The sequence below is a fragment of the Coffea arabica genome, chromosome 2c (genome assembly GCF_036785885.1).
Source record: "Coffea arabica cultivar ET-39 chromosome 2c, Coffea Arabica ET-39 HiFi, whole genome shotgun sequence".
Taxonomy (NCBI): Eukaryota; Viridiplantae; Streptophyta; class Magnoliopsida; order Gentianales; family Rubiaceae; genus Coffea; species Coffea arabica.
Window position 1 is genome coordinate 71,454,577 of NC_092312.1, and position 19,874 is coordinate 71,474,450.

The following is a 19,874-nucleotide window of genomic DNA, read 5'->3' on the forward strand; positions in this document are numbered from 1 at the left end:
CATAGCAAAACAAACCATGCATGCATGCATGCATGCAATCCTTGGCTTGGAATCGTGGCTCTGCTCAGGCAAGCCATGGTTTTTAAGGTCGGTTTTAACATCAATCCAGCAAGGTTACCGGTTCAATGGCAGTTCGACTACAGGTTTATCGGTTGTATGGGCGATTTATGTAATATAAAAAGTCAATTATTTGAATTATTAACAATAATATAATTCTTGACCTGGTAATTAAACGAGTGATTGAATGAACTGATTTTTTGAATTTTAATGATTGAACTGACAGATCACTGACAATAATATAATTCTTGACCTTTTTATCTTTGTCTAATTGTATAAATAAATAACTTTTACAAAAAATAAAAAAAAAGAAAAAAAAATAAAAAGATGTAAATAGGAGTTGTCTCATGATTTATATGTATGTTGGATGCATGGCAATTACTCTCTCTATCCGTGGCTTGTGTGCCCCGAGGCCGAAGGTGGAAGAAGGGACTGTCTCTCCGATGCTTGCTCTAAATCGGCTGACGCAGAATAACTAGGTTTTGCGTTCCTATAAATTGCATAGAGTACCAGCTGAGCTGTGCCGAGGACGAAGCCAATGCCATTTGGAACCTACATCAAAAGCATCAGAAGGTTTCAAGCCATGATTTTGAAGTTAACCAAAGATGGAATTAATGAATTCATTCTTGACCAAGTTGGAGTCTGATTCTAATTTTTATGTGCTGCAGTTCTTATTTCACATTCGCATAAACCCAAATCATGCTTGCCTCTAATTCGTTTGCTCAAATTTTGAGGCCCCAAGAAAAAAGACTGGTGGCGGTGCAAATTGATCAGGTATATAAATGACATTCATTTGAGTTCCTGTAAAAGAAACTTCGAATGACTTCAAAATGTTTATCCCTACAACTCACAAAACTCCGTTGCTAATTTTTGAATGTGCTTTGAGTAATTACACTTACCACCCTTTATGGTACCGCAAATTAACTACAACCTTCTTCACATTTTGCTCAAGCAATCCTTAAACAAAATGACGAAAAAAAAAAAGGTGAAAACAAGGACAAATTAATTCCTTCCCTAATCCAGCTTTTTTCTTCAGCGCTCTTGAAAATAATAATGGCTAGAAGCTCAATTATTAAGCTAGGCTTATAAGTTGTACCCACTGTCACTCGGAAATATATCTAGCTCCACGAAAGTTGCTGACAGACACTATCACCATCATCTCATCTGGCCAATACTTGACAAAGGAAAGAAGAGTAAAATGGGATGTGGTAGAGAATTAGGGAGCTGTCCTCATGTAGGGTAGCTGGGTTCATAAGTGTGGCCTCCCTTGCCAGCCATCATGAATAAACTAGACACCCTTTTGTCTCCACGAGGCAAAAATCAAAGTAGACCAGGGGAAGAAGGGAGACATGTAAAGCCTTAATCATGAGATACGGGGGACTTCGGGAACAGTGTATAATTGCCCACGACGTCATTTCGCAGTCTAAAGTATCCCCTTGTAAAAACTTAATATTCATGGAAATTAGGATTAAGACAATTGTTGCTACTATATATGCCAATCAATCATCTTTGATAATTTCAGGATTTTGGTATTCTTACTTTCTGAATTTTAACTGACAAAATTCAATGGTGTCGGTGGTGCTCCTACGCTAAACAGTTAAGGTAATTGCTGTCTTGTATTGAGCTGGAGACCACAGATTGATACGAGACCATTTCAGCTAGGGCCAGATTGGGACTACCCATTACTATTGAGATTCTTGAAAATCATTCTTCATAAATCGTGGGATACATAAAAAAGTTGATGTTGATTCGTGGATTTTAGCTTTTACGCATCCAAGAAATGATTTGGAGTTACTAATGATAATAGAGTTCAACATACCCAAAAAAAAAAAAGGTAATAGTTATTCATCATGTAGCAAGATATGGACTTGGGATGATTAGTGAAGTAGGTGGAAAGCATCCTGTGGCTGTCACGTTTTAACGCAGGCTAATTTGAACCACTTGTTCTCTATGATGTAATTGTTGCTTTAAGAAAAAAAAAGGAATCCGAGAAAATATTTCCAGGTTATTTTGAGGAATTTGAAAATTACGTTAAAATGGAAATAAAATACATATAGCCAATTCATAATGGGGTATCATTTGGGTGGATTTCTTTCCTACCCTGTGTATTATTCTGGGCCGGTTTGGATTCGTTAGTTTTTTTGGCTAGTTTTTTCTCAACAAGATGTTTAATTACACAATCCTCAAAAAATTACTTAAAGTTTTTAATATACTAAAAAACACACAAATTTTTTTTCCTTTCCTCTCTTCTTCTTCCTCTCCACACCTCAGGCTACCACCATCACGGCCGGCACGAGTGGGTGCTGCTTTTTTTTTTTCCTCTTTCTTTCTCCTCCCTCTTCTCCTTCCTCCTTCTCTCATATTCCCCTCCTCTTTCTTTTGCCACCCCCTTCCCCTCCTCCTCCTCCTAGGAGCAACCTCTTGGTGCAAATTTGCACTTGATCTAGTTGTGCAACTAGGGGTAGGGGGGTGATGGAGGAAAGAGGGGAGAATGGGGGACGAGAAGAGGAGAGGAAAGAGGGAGGGAAGGGGAGAGACAAAGAGAGAAAGAGGAGAAAAAAAATGGAGTAGCCAGTGACGGTGATGGCGCCGGCAGCGGAGGTGGTGGCGGGAGCGGCTAGAGCAGTGGCAATAGTAAAATGGAAGGAGAAAAAAGGAAAGAAAAAGAGAAAAAGAAGAGAGAAAAAAATAAAAAAAAATCAATTTCTGCACAGAAACTCTACTTCACAAAATTTTTCTATAACTTTTATAATTAAGGATAATAAAATTTTATATAAATATCCAAAAAATTCACCATCCAAACGGGTTTTAGTTTTAGATGATAAGCAGTTTAGGTCAGAGACTTAGTTGCTTTTTTTTCTTTTCTTTTTTTTTTTTTTTACTATTTTGACCCAATAAGTCACACATTCAAGTATTGGTATTGTGACGTCTTACTTTTTATTCCCGAATGCCTGTAGAATTTCCCATTTGCAACCTTTGTCCTCTGCTCCTTCAAAAAAATATGCACTTATTCCATATTTTTCTCATTATCACCCATTCTATCTCAAATTGAGGGTTTGTTTAGATTGAACATTATTTTCTCAATTTTATTTGCTTACGTTATCATTACAATTTTTAATAAATATTTTTATCTTCCCAATTACCTTTTTATCTCACATACATCATATCACAAAAAATATTACAATAAAAATATCCCGAATAACTTATAATCCATGAATATCATATAGTTTCACATAGTACGATTACTGAGATATGAAGAGTCAAAAGCAACAGTTGATAGAGTGGTTTAAAAAGAGAAGAAAAAAAAATCATGTGGGGCTCAGTGTATTTCATAATTGATGTTGGAGGTGACGGTGACAGTGGAAAAAATCTGAGCACCTAACAGTTTTGATGTATCGAGTATTTGAGTCAACAGAGTTTTTTTTTTTTTTAAATACAAAAAAGCAAAATATGAGGTTAGGATGGATTAGAAGAAAAGAAAGACAAAGATTATCATTAGAAGATTATTTTGTAATACCCGTAGCTGGAAGATTGGTTGCGTTACGCTAGGCTTTTTGTCTTGCGTGACATTTAATAATGGCGTAAAAAAGAATGGTATAAGGAGCTCTTTATAGGAACATGCATGCCAATTTGACAATTGGAAGTTCCTAATAAATAGGTGATCTTTTAGGAAATATGTTCAAGTGATAAATGATTGAGAACTTACTCCCAGAAACCAGTCTTGCACAAGCACGGCATAGATAGTCCAAATCCCTCCATTCAAGAACAGGAAAAATGAGAGCAGGAAAGGCATATACTCCACACTTTTTGTTGTCACCACAGTTTTCTGCATGGCCAAGAACATGCCTATTAATTATTTGTGTTATAAGCAAAGGTTTGATTCATGATACTTATCAATCCCTCCCATTGCGCAGGGTTGCCCAGGTGAGACCGGAAAGAAAACTATATATACCAAATATATGATAGCAAAGGGAAGTTGAAATCATAAGAAATCTCAGATGGGACGCATGTGATGTCATTAGCTTGGATTTTTTAGCAAGCATCTTATTCTTAACTCTGATCCACAAGGTCTAAAGTACCTATATGTCCACCTTTTCCTCCAACCTAAAAGCCAATCTTGAGCTTACTATATGTTGAATGGTAGAGTGAAGTAAATGGAAAATTAAATTTAACCCACAAAATAAAAAAAAAAATCTAAAGACACAAGGAAAACAAGGTAAAATTGCTAAAATCCATCAAGCAACCCTAAATATTGCCGGTCCAAAGAGACCGGAGGAGTAATTGAAAATCTGGACAGCAAGAAACGTGAAAACCCTAAATATTGGATTCTTGAAGTATTATGCATCTGAGTCATAAATTGCTTGGAATAAGTAAACCAAGAAGTCAGAACGACAAGACTCATGAAATGCTTGTATTTGCTTTTAACAGCTAATAATTAACATAGGAGAGACGATCTTACCATGGCTGCAAGAGGGGAGCCATACATGATGATGTTTAGGCCTGAAGACATGTAGCCTATTACATCGATCCTCGTATCTCCGGTCGTCAAGAATTGAGTGGCTAAAATGGCCGCCGCCAAAAATCCGACGTCCAAAGCACCGGCAAGTACGGCAGTCTTGCCCTGTTGATCAACATTGGTACATGAACTTGATGTCAGTAATGACTTGCTTATCATGCGAGTAAATCTTCATTTGGACCTCAAGAAAGATGATACATTTTGCAAAGATCGGGATGGGGAGGGGGCGGAGATGATTTACATACCTTCATTTTTGGAGGAGCAAAAATGAGGAACAAAGATACATAAATTATTTCAACGACCACACCAAAACCATTGACTGTTGCCACGAGATAACTTCCTGGCCTTGTAATTCCATAGTATGTCCATAATGATGAGTTCAGGAGTGTACAAATGTAAGGAAGACTCTCAAAATCCTCAGTCGATTTACGCTTCACAATCCTCCAAAACGTCTTCCTGGAAATGTTTTACAGCAATTTTCTCATTTGAGTACAGAATATATACATATCTAACCTTTCAATATTTGCTTTGATGAATCAGTCAGCAGATTTCACTTACGCCGGAGAAAGAAACATGAGCACTGAGATGATGTTTCCTGCAAAACAATGATCATAATTGATTGTAGTCAAAATTAAAACTGAACAAGCGATGACGGAGAGAAAATAACTTGTGAATTGTTTAGACAAATGATTACCTATTATGCCAACGAATAAAATTAGTGTCTCCATGTTGAGCAAAACTCTGGCCTGCAGAAATGCTGCTGTGGCCCTTTAAGGGAAGAAATATGTTTAGGGAGAAAGTTTGGTAAGTTTTCGACTTAAACAAACTAGAGAACGGATTTCATGTATGTCCTGTTCAACAGTAATGGGATATTTCTATGTGAACAAGTTTGAAGGTGAACATGAACACATGACGTGGGCCTGTATGTGCATCCCCGAATTTGGCATGATGTTTGGAATTGCACATATATAAAAAAGAAATTGGAAAGCTTAAGTTCCAGTTCAAATTAAGTTTTACCAATTGTATATTGAATTATTGTTCATTAATGACTACAAGTAAGATTAAACAAAAATGCCGTACTTTGAATCACAAACATTTTCTTGGTAAATCCGGTCTTAGGCATTGTTTGATAACGCAGTTCAGTACTTAAACTTAATATATTTAAATCTTAATTAACATGTTCAAACGTGTTTGATAATTAAAAATAGAACATTTAAATTAATTAAGTGGGTTTGAATTGTGCAGGCAAAACTTACTTTTAAAAAATAATAAACAATAAGTTATTCACTTATCACTTAATGCAGAATGCACTCAAATGTTAGAATTTTATTATTTACAATTTAACGGATTTGGATTTCAAATTTATCAAATGCAGCCTTAGTGTATAAGTCTATACATTTTTGACAAAAAGAAAAAAAAAAGTATAAGGTTATACACGGCAATCATGACAATTTCATGTTCTATTAAAATGCTTTTACTTCACCAACCAAATATTGCACAAGATGGGCTCTCAACTCACATGGAGAAATCTTCTCTCACCTCCTTCAGAGAAGAGGTTTCAGTCTTCACAATGCCCTGCTTAAATCTTCCACATGATTTGCACTAAGTCATAACTACTACGTACTATATCAGAAACAGGCATTTTTTTACTTTACAAATCAATATTTAAAAAGAGGTGACATACTCACTTTACTTAAACTAAAAACAAAATCATAATTAAATTAATTAATTTATCTGCACGTATAGCGCACGTTAATAAAAAAAAAAAACTAATCCACATTTTATCTTTTGGGGTTTCATTGGCTGAATTAAAAAAATAGCTGGACAAACCATTCAACATTCCCTGCTTTTTTTAAAGAAAAAATAATGCACCAACATTCAAAAAGGAACATGAAAGGAAGAAAAAGCTGTTTTTGAAGAGAAAAGTTTTAGTAATTAATTGGATCGTTATTTTTCACAGAAAAATTTTTATGTTTTCTGTGAACGCATTTCTCAGTTATCTTTTTTATCTCGCGTCTATCATAATACTGTTACAATATATTTTTCTACAACAATTTCTAAAAATAACAATCCAACAAACGGGCAGCGCAAATGATGATTAACGTGATGATTGAATCCAAGTATTGCTTCGGCTTGAGATGCTGACTGGTGCTACGTGCTGAACAGAAGAGGGGACGATGAAAAAGACACATCACATTTGAGCCTTCTCACGTGTTTTGCATGCGTTCTCGAACCAAGGACCAAGTCCAATTATCGTCAGGAAACACATCAGAAGTACTAGTACTATTTTAAGATTGCGACATTAAATGTTTTTTGTTTTCGTTTTTGTTTTTACGCCCAGATTTTTTTTTTTTTTTTGCTTTGTGTGGTGTGTGTGTGTGTGTGTGTGTGTGTGGGGTTTTACGTGCAGATTAAGACCTAAAGTAACATGAATCTTGTGGTTCTGAAATCTTACCAAATGATACGGCAAGTCAAGTGTACATAATAGAAAATTCCTTGGCATCGCTTCTACTATGACTTGTGATAACTTATTATACAGAGTAGTAACAACTAACAATAGATCTGGAGATTGCTTCGGGGAAAAAAAAAATTCCTGGAGAATTAATACTTAATTTTCTATAAGATTATTTGTGATTTTGACCATCATTAGGCAATTAGGCATCATCATATAGTTTAGCTGTCAAAGATTCCCAAATATGATTCTTACATAGTTTTGCCTCTAATCTACTAGGCCTCTCAAAAAATGTTCCTTTTTTTTTTTTATGTTTTACGTAGTAGGTATTTACAAAATCTCTGCTTGGGAAAGTTTCCTGGGAACAGGAAGTTTTTTTTTTTTAACAGTCTCCCACCCCTTTCCATCCCCTTCTCACTTCTAACTGCTAAGCACAAGATTTAAACTCTAAATTTAATAGTAAGGAAGGCTCTAAAATCTCGTTTCTGGTCAATGGCTGACCATAGAGATTGGAAATAGGAAGATTAACTAGTGGGGGAGAGCCATATGAAAAGTTTTCTAAGAATATTATAGTTGTAAAATGTATACTCACACAACTAAGAATGTCTCGAAATAAGTCAGAATATAGAATTTTTCCTTTCAAAATTTGGTGTGATTGATCTTCTTTCCTTATCAAACTGCACGTATTTGTGAATTATTTAGTTTTGGAGGCACCCCTGCGACAGCTAGACCATTATAGACTTAAATAGTTTTCAAGATAAGCCTTGGATTTGGTTAGCACTCAAGTCCGTGTAGACGAGATTGTTCAAAGTGGATCGGGCAATGAAGTATTGAATTGATTTAGGGTCGCAAACGAATCGAGCCGCTCCCGAGCGACTTGAGTAAAACTCGACTCGAGCTCAAGATATTAAGCTCGTTAGATCGCGAGCAGCCTCGCGAGCTCGAGTATATATATATATATATATATATATATATATTATTTTAAGTATATATATATTTTTATTTTAAGTATATATAAATTTTTTTATTTTTTATTTTAATAGTAAAATTACATATATATCCTTAATATTTTATTATTTATGAAGAAAAAAATATTATTTTATTTAATTTTTAAAAAATAAAAATAATTATTTTTTATTTTTTTTGAGCTCGAGCTCGCTCGAATCAAGTCGAGCTTGAGTTCGAGTTCACTAAAATTATGTCAAGACTCGTCTCGATTAGGTCAAAACTCGACTCGATTCGGCTCGTTTGAGATCAAGTTAAAAATATTAGAACTGAGGTCAAGTGAGGTAAGAGATGTGAAATTAAGGTGTCCAATATAAGGAAAGGAATAGGTACCACAACCTCGTAATGTTAATGAGGATAACAAATGAAGTTGTTAATTGCTTGTAACCAGTCTTGATCCTCTCCTAGATCCACTTTAGAGAGGTCTAAATGTTTCAAGAAAGGAAGACTAGTGGCCAATCTATAACCACTTATCCAAGCACAAAAACATCCTAATTTATTACCCAGATCGAGATAATCTAAAGTTGAGAGATTTCCTAATTGGGGGAGGAATTGTCCCACTGAACCCTGCACAAGAAAGGTTGAGACATCTCAAAATTTTCAAGGGTCCTATAAATGTTGGGATCCGAATTCCTACAAAATAATTTAAGTTTAAATCCAAGTAATGCAAATGTTGCAGATTTGCTAATGGAGGACTTATCTGGCCTCCCAATCAAGTTTTACCATAGATAGAGAAACAATTTTGTGTCCCCATAGGTGAATCAACCATAATAAAATGCGGCATTATTACGTAGATCAAGTTTCACCACATGTCGAGTGTTTCTGCTGCAGCCAACTCCTTCCCATGAACAACAATCTTCTCCGATTCAGAATGTCAAACGATTTGATTTGTCAACTAGACCTTCCTTAAACTTGAGAAGAGCTTTTCGCTCGCTGTCAAAATAGCTTACATTTAAATATATTCTTGCGTGGAAACCAAGATCAATTCTACTTGCCAAAAAGCAAACCCTTCTTTACATGCTTCAAAATAGATGTTTTTCTCCATACTTCGAGTTATGATTTTTATTTTGACGGCTTTTTTTTGGCAAATTTATTTTGACCATTTATTGTTTCCTATTTGAATTGTTTCCTACTTCAAATAATTCAAAAATAATCGGGACACGACTTTGTAAAAGATATCCACACACAAAATTAAAGATGTTATACCATCTTCAAAGCTTTAGATTACATATGTCAGAGTAAATTCTCATTTACAAAAGGCAAAGGTGCCCGAACCGTTTTAAACTTGTGCGCCAGGAAAAATTGTTCAAAACAGATAAGTATAGTTGATTGGTTTTAGCAACACAAGTTAAAAAATCCCATTATTGAGCGATCAAAGATTATCTTTGACACCAAGTTCAAGATCTTTGCTTCCTGTGGAGCCAAATGCACCTTGATTTAATGAAATTGTCTTGATCTTTTCGTTGTTATCAAAATCCTCCATTTGAATCACGCCTTTGATGGGGTGGGCCGATCCACCTCCTCCATCTTCCATGGCTTCCTTGGATTTTGATGCGCACTTGTTTTTGTAAAAAACGTAAAGAAGCAGCTGGGCCAAACCCAATATAAATCCAATTCCATTTGGCACCTGACGAACAAAAGAATTTAAATGTAGCAGTAAGCCCAATGAAAAATATAAGAAACCTTTTCTGACTCTTCATTCTTGGGTTCATGTACAGGAAAATTGTTTAAAACATATATATCACATTTTATCACCTGAATTTTTTTTTTCGTTTTTCACTTTTAAAATACAAACTTTACATCTATTATAAATTTAAGTTAGCAAAATTTGATTCCAAACTACATTTCTGATCATTTGTTATCCTGAATTCATCACGTGATTCACACGAATGTTAGATCCCACTTGTAATTAAATAAATTAACTGATTTATATTCATTTTTGTTCCTAAAGAAGTAAGATCTGACTTGATTCATATTCATTTGTGCTCCTAAAAATGTTGAATCGGATCTTTTTTTACCTAAAAAAATGATCAGATATAGGTCACGTGGTAAATTCAAATTAAAGATTGATTGAAAACCTAAGTGGACACCAAATTTTACTTATTTACAATTATAAGGGATGTAAAGTTAATATTTTTTAAAAATAAAGAATGTAAAAATTTATTTTATAAAAGTTGGAGACATTTTAAACAATTTCTCTACCTATATGAACATATTTAGGGTTCTATTTCATAACCTAATTCAAAACTCAAACTTAATAAATTCATATCTTAACATTTTCAAATGTGTTTGATAACAAAAAATTGAACATCTTAATTAAATAAGTAGCATTGAATTTTTTAGACAAAATTTTCTTCCAAAAATAAGTGATATCAACTACAAATTTTTTTTCTTTGTATTGTTATTTTCGTGTATTTTTTCCTCAGCCCACGTTTACTCAACTATATTTTATATTGAGCAACAGGCATCCAATGCACAGGTTTACTGTTCATTGTTTATTTGTTCATTTGTAACCGGAAAAACGAGAAAACAATTAACTTAAAAAAAAAAAGAGCAGCCATTCGAAAGCCTTATTTGTTTATTTGTTAATTTTTAATCAGAAAAGGAGAAAAACATTAGTTCAAAATTAAAAAAAAAAGGCAATAGAAAGACTTACTCCAAGATAGATGTCCTTTACAAGCACAGCATAGGCAGCCCAGACACCCCCATTGAGGAATTGAAAGAAAGAAAGAAAAAATGGCATGTACTCCACACTTTTCATCTTGATCACAGTTCTCTGCCAGAAGAACAAATGGCTTCACGATTACAAGTACAGAATTCTCGCTATGGTTCTCCTTAGGCTAATAAAGCAACACTGCATGTGTTATACAAATAATAATGAAAGTAGTAAAGGGGTGTATTTTCCCTAGTGATTTTTTCTTAAAAAAAAAAATTTTTAGTCGAAGGTGATACTCCAATCCTTATAAGGGAGAAGAGAGAAAAGAATATTCTTACAAGTTAAATTGGGTTTTGAATACGGTTTTTTTTCCTTTAATTCCCCCCCCCCCCCTTTTTTTTTTTTTTTGCCAGCAACGATACATTGTATAACCTACTCTATCCTAATTTAGGGGGAGGGGGAGTCTAAAAAAGCTTGTGTTAGGGGCTAGTGAATATACAGACCCAACTAGACAAAGCGAGTGTTATGACATTATCTTTAGATTTTTTTTTTTGCTGCAGGTGATGGTTCGGCCCAGGGAGAGGCTTAAGTCCCTCCCTGGTGGCCACTGAGCTTTTAAATTCCCTTTATTTATTTACCAGAATTATCAAACCTAAAAAGGGCATTTACATAGGTTGTAGCTTTTATCGAGTTATAGAAAATTGAACTAGAAGAAAGTGAGAACGGGGCAGGAAAGAGCCAAAGGACAGGGTGAGCATACCATGACAGAAAGAGGGGATGCATACATTCCAATAGTCATTCCTGTGCATAGAAGTCCGACCACTGTTAGCCTTAGGCTTCCATGGAGTGCCAGAAGCGTTACAGCAACAACCACTCCAAAGAAACCAACGTCCACTATTGCCACCAGCTTCAAAGACTTAACCTGATCAACAAGATCATGATTATGGCCAGTTCCTTCATAAATGATAAAACCAAGGTAATAAATTTTCTCAATACATGCCGAAACGCCTTCTACTTGTCACTTTGACCAAATGGTAATCTAGATGCTTATTTTCTGTTTATAATAATTGAGCACTTAGATTGCATTTTACTCTTACATAATGATACATAATGATGCATGAAACAGTCTAATTCATGTCCATATAAACTGATGTTTGATTAATTATGCAAGTCAAGTTGAATAGTTTGAATTTAAGGAAATTGAACCAAAGTGTTATTCGAAGGAGTGCTAAACCGGAAAATTCATTTTCATGCAGCCATTCCGCCAAACCTCTTTGGTCCAACAAGCACATACAAAGTTATATGAATCTAATGTTATCTTGCCAACGCATGTTAGCTCGTTGCGTATTCGAATTTTACTATATGAATAAAAATTGCATTAATGGGTCATATGTAAATGCCTCTCTGATCCGTAGTAATGATCAGAGATGAAACAATCCAAACTTTTTTACTATCCAAAAAGAAAAGAACTATAAAATCCAACAAATTTGACCGCCAACCGGCAATCAGAAGAGTTATTATTGACACGAAAAATTTTAACATGGAGATTCTGAGGAGTCACCTTTACATCCTTGGGAGCATAAATGAGAAACAGGGTAACGTAGATTATGTGTAAGATAGCTCCGGCGCCATTAACGGTGAGCACAAGCAATCCTCCTGGCTTCAGTATCCCATAAAATGACCACAAACTCGTACTCAATAATGTGGTTATGTAGGGTACTCCTTTGAAATCCTCTATTGATTTCTTCTTAACGATCCGCCTGAAGGTTTTTCTGAACACAAATATTAGGCATGTCATTATTCATCAAGTCAATTAGCAATTCTGAATAGAATAGAGCAAAGTTTGTAACAGTATTCTGATGACAACAAACTTAAAATAATTGCAAACATGGAGGAAACATTTTTTTTTTTTTTTTATATAAGAAAAGTTCAACAAAAACAAAAATAATTTTTTGAGAAGACAAGTCTACACTTACACCGGGGAGAGAAACATGAGTATAGAGATGACATTACCTGCAAAAGTACAATTAAAACTTATCATTTTCTATGAGTAAATTGCATGCCACGAAATATGAAACTTGAAGGTTGACAAATTAGAAGCATACCAATAATACCAAGTATGACACTAAAGCTAGCCATGAAACTAATTGATCAAGGAGATTGTCTTAGAGTAGCAATGAAGAGGGCTGAGGTGAGATTGTAGCAAGTGGAGGAGGAATACAATTTATAAAAAACTGATGGTTCTGGTGGTAGAATGCTTAAGTAAGTTGGTTCTTCCTCCCAGATTTCAATGATTCTGGATGAATATCACCATCCAATTTCTTGCCACGTTTCAATTTTTTGTAGTTTTGCAATTATCTTGAAAATGTCATCTCACCACCATCTTTTTTTGGAGACGACTAGATCTATTAGTGTTTTTTTTTTTCCTGAATTGTTGGGTGGACATGTCACAAGGAGTGACAGGCCTTTGTGGCTAACGTTAGACCCCTTGTAGGAAAAAACTCTCCCAACATTAATTTTTCCATTCTCATGGATTTTGAACCCGAGACCTCGTAATTAAGGGAAGCAAGCTCCTTTCGCTTGCACCAATATCCATGGGTGCCTAACGTTGAATATGTTGCTGAGGGAAGCGTACAAATTAACACGGTCTGAATTAGTCAAAAGAATGTCATATGCGTGCAGCAAAAATTGAGTGCAAGATAAAGGTGGCTTCAAGAAATTGTACTAAGCAGGTATCGGCTTGACTAATTTTACCTGAATTTAGAGTTAAAATTCAACTTTTGCGATAAGAAGTTTAAATTTTTCATTAAGAAGTTATGAAGTTAAAATTTTTCATTAGTGCAAGGAGCATTAAGAAGTTAAAATTTTTCATTAACCAAAAATTATAATAAAAAAGCTAAAAAGATTTCTTTCTAATGCAGAAAAAAGAATAATTCATATAGGATAGGTAAAATCATTCTGCATTCCGTCACATTATTAGTTTCATTAGGTACATCATGCACCAAATCACATGGCCTTACCTTAATTGGCTTAATCAATAATTAATTTCAACTTTTTGCGCTCTTCTACATCCTAATTCCTAAGGTAATACTCCTTTCTTTAGTTCTGGTGTGCCTTTTGCTAGAAATAGTGCACTTTACCCAATCTTAGTCCCTTGCACAAATTTGGGTAGGGACAAAGGCACCCTATCCATTCCCTTCCTATATTCAGCCCATTAGCACTGGTTCACGCTTCTCACTCGAAGTAAGCTGGTCCCCAAGACTAATGATTCTACCAAACAATTTCTATGGTGCAAAATGATTAAAAGGGATCGATTTAGTCCCAGTTAGATGCTTAGAGCAGTAGGAAAATTGTGGCATGGATTTGATGTTAACAGATGCATTTTGCACCTTTTTACATTGTCAACTTTGTAACGTGTAAAGGGTCAAATTCATTCATCTGGCATCTTAATTCAGTCAAGATTTTTCATGAAAAGAAGGGGAAATCGTTCAAAACGTTCCTTACATTTTGCAAAATAATATTTTTCGTTCCTCACTTTTAAAAATGTAATTTCACGTCCCTTACAAATTTACATTGGTCAAATTTGGTCCCTACTTAAGTTTCTGACTAGTTTTTTATCGGAATTCATCACATGCCTTGCATGTGATCATATTTTAAGGGTAAAATTGTCAAATCAAATTTTATATAATTCAATTCATAATCCCTCATATTTTATAAAATAATTTTTTCGTCCCTTACATTTCACAAAATGAATTTTTTCATCCTTCACATTTTTCAAAATGAATTTTTTCATCTTTTATTGATCATGTGTGTGAATAGTTTTTTTAAAATCCATGTATATATCTATTTGATTTCACCTGAACAGTATGAATAGTATGTGAAACCAAATAAAGATATATTACATACTATTCATACTACTTAAGTGAAATCAAATAGATATATACATGGGTTTAAAAAAATTGTTAGTTTTTTATTTATATTCATTTTCTTTTACTCAAAATTTGAAAATAAAGAAGACATTTAATCTTAAATATTATCGAGTGTTTACATCAAAGTAAATTTGGACAGAAAAATAAACAAAAGAAAAGTATGACAAAAAGAAATAAGTGATTGGCACTTTCAAATTTTAAAACAATCACAAGGCAAGTAATTCAATTGTTGGCCTTAAAAGTGTCGAGTAGAAATTTCAGATTTAAACTGAAATTTGTTAGCACAATTATAGAATTCGAGTTAGGACCCATTAATTAGATGATATTATATAACTCAATAAATAAATTATTACCAAAAGAGAAATGTCACAAATATTGAATAGGTTCAAATGGTGAAATCATATAAATATATACATGGGTTTTAAACAAAATTATTAGTTTTAAACCCCTATATATATCTATTGAATAGCATGTGTAAAACTACGATTAGAATGTTTAGATGAAATCCAATAAAGAAAAATTACGTGTTATTTGTACTATTCAGGTAAAATCAAATAGACATATACGTGGATTTCTAGAAAAAAAGCTATTCGTACACATAATCAATGAGGGATGAAAAAATTATTTCGAAAAATGTGAGGAATGGAAAATTTTATTTTTTGAAATGTGAGAAATGAAACAATTCATTTTGTAAAATGTTAAGGACGAAAAAATTCATTTTGTGAAATGTGAGGGACTATGAATCAGAGTATGTGAAAATTTGATTTGACAATTTTGCCCTTAAAAAATGATTACATGCAAGTGACATGGTGGATTCCGGTAAAAAACTAGTCGGAAACTTAGATAGGGACCATATTTAATCAATGTGAATTTGTAAGGGACGTAAAATTATATTTTTAAAAATAAAGGACGAAAAAAGTCATCTTATAAACTGTGAGGGACGTTTTAAATAATTTTCCCTGAAAAGAATATACAGATTCAACTCTTCAGTTCTTTTCGGGCTTTCCATTGAAGAATCTACTTTAATTTGAAAAGTAAAGTGTACAGGAGAAAAGACACATAAGGATTATTGGCAAAAGACTTTCATCATTCTCCTTTTCTGTAAAGTAGAACAAAACTCCATTTTTGTGTCTGTTCAATTTGTTAAGCAGAGACGTGCACATGTTTTCTTTAGCAAACAAAAACAAAAAGAAAACATCTTTCCATTAGGAAGATTGTTCATTACAGTTGTGGCAAATAGCTGAATAACTTTATCACTTGAACCTTGAGAATACGAGGATTATTTCATACTATATGTATCAATAATTTGAAGTTAATTGGGTGCAAGTTAATTAATCGTTAAATGAGCATATCTGGCTTTCTTAAGCGTAGTTGTAGCAGTATAATCATGAATATTTTACATTAATCTTACGCAGATAATTAGGTAATTAGATCTCAAAGTTCGCCTAAACTGGTGCTCAAGTAAAAAAAAAAAAATGTGTTGTTACAAATCCCAGCTCTCATATCACTAATTAGATGTTTAAGCAAGAAAAGTATTGACGGAAATAAAGCTTTAACAAACAATGAGAATGCAATCGTCTATAAGAAGAAAGAATTACTCATAAGAGTCAGCTAAGATAACAAAAGAGCTCTCCTTGATGCCAGATTTTTTGTTGCCACATGTCAATACATGGAAGCATCTACTTAATCCATGACTAACTTCCCAAAAGGTATAATTTTTTTGAAATCAATTCTCAAAGGTGATGTTTTTCAAATTTCTTCTCAAAGAGTGAAAAATGTATTTAATGAATGCGTTATTTTTTGAAAATGCAGTTTGTGAATGTGTTTTTACATTTGTCTAGGTATTTTTTTTTCTAGAAAAAATTATGCAATAAATGCATTGTTTAAAAGAGTAAATGTGCCATTTTAGAACTCTCACTATTTGAAACCCTTTTTTGAGAATTACCACTATTTCGAAATTTACTCCTTAAGCCACCATTGTAGAATATAAAAAGCATATAAAAATGCTTAGATTCGCTATATAGTTTTCCCCTCCAAGATGACTAAGTGAAGATTGCACATATACTATTGTCAAAGTACTTAATAAATACTGATTAACATTTATCAAGGTATACTGAGATCATTGGATGCAAACTCAACAAGAAAACACCACGTTTGGTTCATAAGACAATTATACACTACTGCAGCATTGATAATTTCTTTATGGATGATAAATAGGAGCAAATGAATCTTATATGCCAAGAAAAAAATCAATTTCTCTTATTGTAAGACGTCGATAAACTCTAGAATATGTAATTGACATTTCCATAATTATACATCCAAAAAAATAAAATGAAGAAAAAAAATTATATCCCTTCTTGGAGGTTTTAATTTGACATAAAATATACAGAATCGTCACTTCTCAATCCCATGGCTTTCTCAATGAAGAAGCAAAAAAGGACCCGAGTGGCCGTCACGGGGACCAGTCAAGGAGCTGACCGTCCTTAACGAAACTTCGGAAGCTGTCATCTCTGATTGGCACTGGCGGGCTCATACTATGATGAATACTCTCATAGCTTTTGAAACTTTTATTAGTTATCTATCAATTGCTCCAATTTGATGCTGCCCTCTCCGGCTACGTCAATTGAGGCATTTTCCTTAGTTGCATGGACAGAGTTGACTGTTTCCTACTTGTTCTTGAAAATCATGTGTTTGATGATTTGAGCAGTTCCGGAAATTATCCCTAGTGCATTTGGCACCTGTAGGTTTGTTGCATGCCGAAGGAATTGAAATATCAACCTTGATTGAGATTTTTGTACGTTATATATGTTTTGAAATGCAAACCTTTTGTAACATTTGAAAAACCATTGTACCAGTTTAACGCAAGTAATTTACAATTAAACCTTAACCTCGAAGGAAGCCAATAGCTAAGTTATAGGGTAAAATAATTCCGAAATCTCTATATTGTTTGCAAAGGCTCTACGTAGTCCTCATATTCGTTCCTAGTAAGTAGTCCTCAAATGTTGTCTTTCAGCCATGCTCATTGGAGTATGAGTTTACTAGAGTACCCTTTGTGAGATGATGATTACATTCGCAAATTGTGCTCATGTGTCGTTAGTGATAGTTTCATCCTTTTAACTACCTGTTTAGTACAATGGTAAGTTAAATATGTTTAAGACAATATTAATGGGCCAAAGTAGAAATACCATTCGAAGACTATTTGTGGACTATAACAGTAGAAAATTTGTCTTCTTCATCGTTAAATCTTAAGAAACATTAATTGAGTTTTTCTAAAGACACTCATTTGAACCAGTAATTGCAACATGTTGAAGAGCTCATTAAAGTGCGGGAGGTTAAGAACCAGTTGAGCTCAACGTTTCAACTGTAACTGAAGACCCTGCATCTTCTCCTCTATTTGTAGATTAGTTTCTGAACTAAATGGCAATAATGGCAGTCATTAATAGATAAAATTGTGGGTTCAAATGTTTCTGTTTCGCACCATCAAAGTTAGATTTGTAGGGGTATCTCATTTTCACTGATGCTTCTCACTTTGTGAATTGTATAGCCTTGTTTGTATGATAAAATTTTTGAATTAGCTTTTGTTGTAGCTATTGCAGGTGGGTGAAGTATGGGCAGATTTCTTGTTAGATTGCATTTTGTTCCTCAAGGTACAGCGTAATTGTATATTTCCACTTGATGCTTGTCACCTATTGCTTAAATGTGATTACAATTTTATTGCATTGATTATAGTTGTGTAGCGTCTTTAACAAGTGTGTGAATGATTGATCCGGTTTTAAAATTATATTATAGATGATGCAATTTTGTTATTTCAATAGCTAAGTGCGTGAGAAGTTGTGTGTGGATTGACATTGCTATTTGAATAAACAAGTCTCTATATACATATGCTCTGTTATTTTCTTGAATTTAGTTAAATTCATGAAACAGAAGTCTTTGGAAGCAACAACAGAACCAAGCTCCACTCCAGATGCTCCGACCACAACTATTGAAACTCAAAACTCTGCAAAAGGCGTATAGCCACCAAATAAGAAGCACCGTACCTAGAGAAGCAGAAATCTAATCGTGTCCTTTCTCATCCCTATATCACATACTCTATAATAGAAAGGATTGTGAGACTGCTATCTCAACTATTTACTACCAACCTTTCGGGACTTTTACTTTATTTATTTATCTATCGATGTGAATAATATAAGGTTGAAGAGTAGAATCATACAGCATCAACCCTCAATCTGAACTACAATTATGTCTATTATTCCTTCAAACTTTTATAATTCTCTTAACTAATTATCTACCATACTATAAAAAGTTTTATCTACACATAGTATGACATTTTTGGCTCCCATTAATACTATGCCTTACCTAAGGGAAAAAAAATTGTCCGACATTACCAAATTATTTAACAACACCACAGGTATAAACTCCCATGCTTTGCATGGGCCTTCTCCCTAGTCAATGGGTATAAAAAGAGTGCAAATATACCTAGAAAATTTCATGTACCTATAAGTCATTTTAAAGATAAATCCCTAGTTCTACCTGGACATGATCAAGATGAGCTGGTGAAGAAATATTAGGCATCATAACTGCATATTTTGCTACACTCATTACGGTTTTCCAAAAAGTTACGTGATTGTTTCTGTGAATTATGTTAAATTATAACAGTTGTATAATTCATCTGGCTAGTGTCGATTCCTAATAAAGATTTGTGGTAGATTTATTATTGTAGAAAAATATCTGCATCAAGCTACAGTTGTCATTTTATACAACGGATTGTTGATGATAAAAGTAGCTTGAAGGAGAGAATACTGCCTCGCAAAAGAAACATAGAGGACAATTATGAAGAAACAGAACTTCAGGACCAATTAGAACCATTAAAATGAATTAGGATGTTATGGAGTAATTGACCCAACGTGGGGCTGATGTGCTTGACAGGGTTACTAAATCTCAACCCAATACGTGGTTGCAATGCAAATGAAATCTGTCTAAATCCATGTTTCTTGACTGCTCATTCAAGCGAATTCTCTGATCAACATGTGAGAATACTCTTGTCTCGGTGTAACCTTGCAGGTTGGAACTTGTTTGTCTTTTCAAGGTTGCTCTTATTGTGACTTGATTGTAACGTTGTTGGGTAGATTTTATTTGTTCGCATCTCTTTGTTTATTTGACTGATTCCTTCCACCTTAAGGGTCAGTTTTATTATAGTGATTGTAACATACATTATGCTACTTGCAAGGAAAATTTAACTTATCCGAAAAAGAAAGAAAA

At 33.9% G+C, this 19,874-nt stretch overlaps 2 protein-coding genes across 2 annotated transcripts; both read right to left on the reverse strand.

Annotated features, from left to right (window-relative positions):
* Positions 1-288: 288 nt before the first annotated feature.
* LOC113727696 (bidirectional sugar transporter SWEET17) lies at positions 289-5,428 on the reverse strand. Its single transcript, XM_027251994.2, has 6 exons — positions 5,268-5,428; positions 5,132-5,168; positions 4,819-5,029; positions 4,517-4,678; positions 3,764-3,883; positions 289-609 (listed from the first exon to the last, which is right to left on the reverse strand). The coding sequence occupies exons 1-6, from the start codon at positions 5,299-5,301 to the stop codon at positions 445-447; spliced, it is 729 nt and encodes a 242-aa protein (XP_027107795.1). The 5' UTR covers positions 5,302-5,428; the 3' UTR covers positions 289-444.
* A 3,778-nt stretch (positions 5,429-9,206) lies between these two features.
* On the reverse strand, positions 9,207-12,923 carry LOC113727695 (bidirectional sugar transporter SWEET16). Its single transcript, XM_027251993.2, has 6 exons — positions 12,792-12,923; positions 12,663-12,699; positions 12,248-12,458; positions 11,447-11,608; positions 10,687-10,806; positions 9,207-9,657 (listed from the first exon to the last, which is right to left on the reverse strand). The coding sequence occupies exons 1-6, from the start codon at positions 12,823-12,825 to the stop codon at positions 9,403-9,405; spliced, it is 819 nt and encodes a 272-aa protein (XP_027107794.1). The 5' UTR covers positions 12,826-12,923; the 3' UTR covers positions 9,207-9,402.
* Between the last annotated feature and the right edge of the window lie 6,951 nt (positions 12,924-19,874).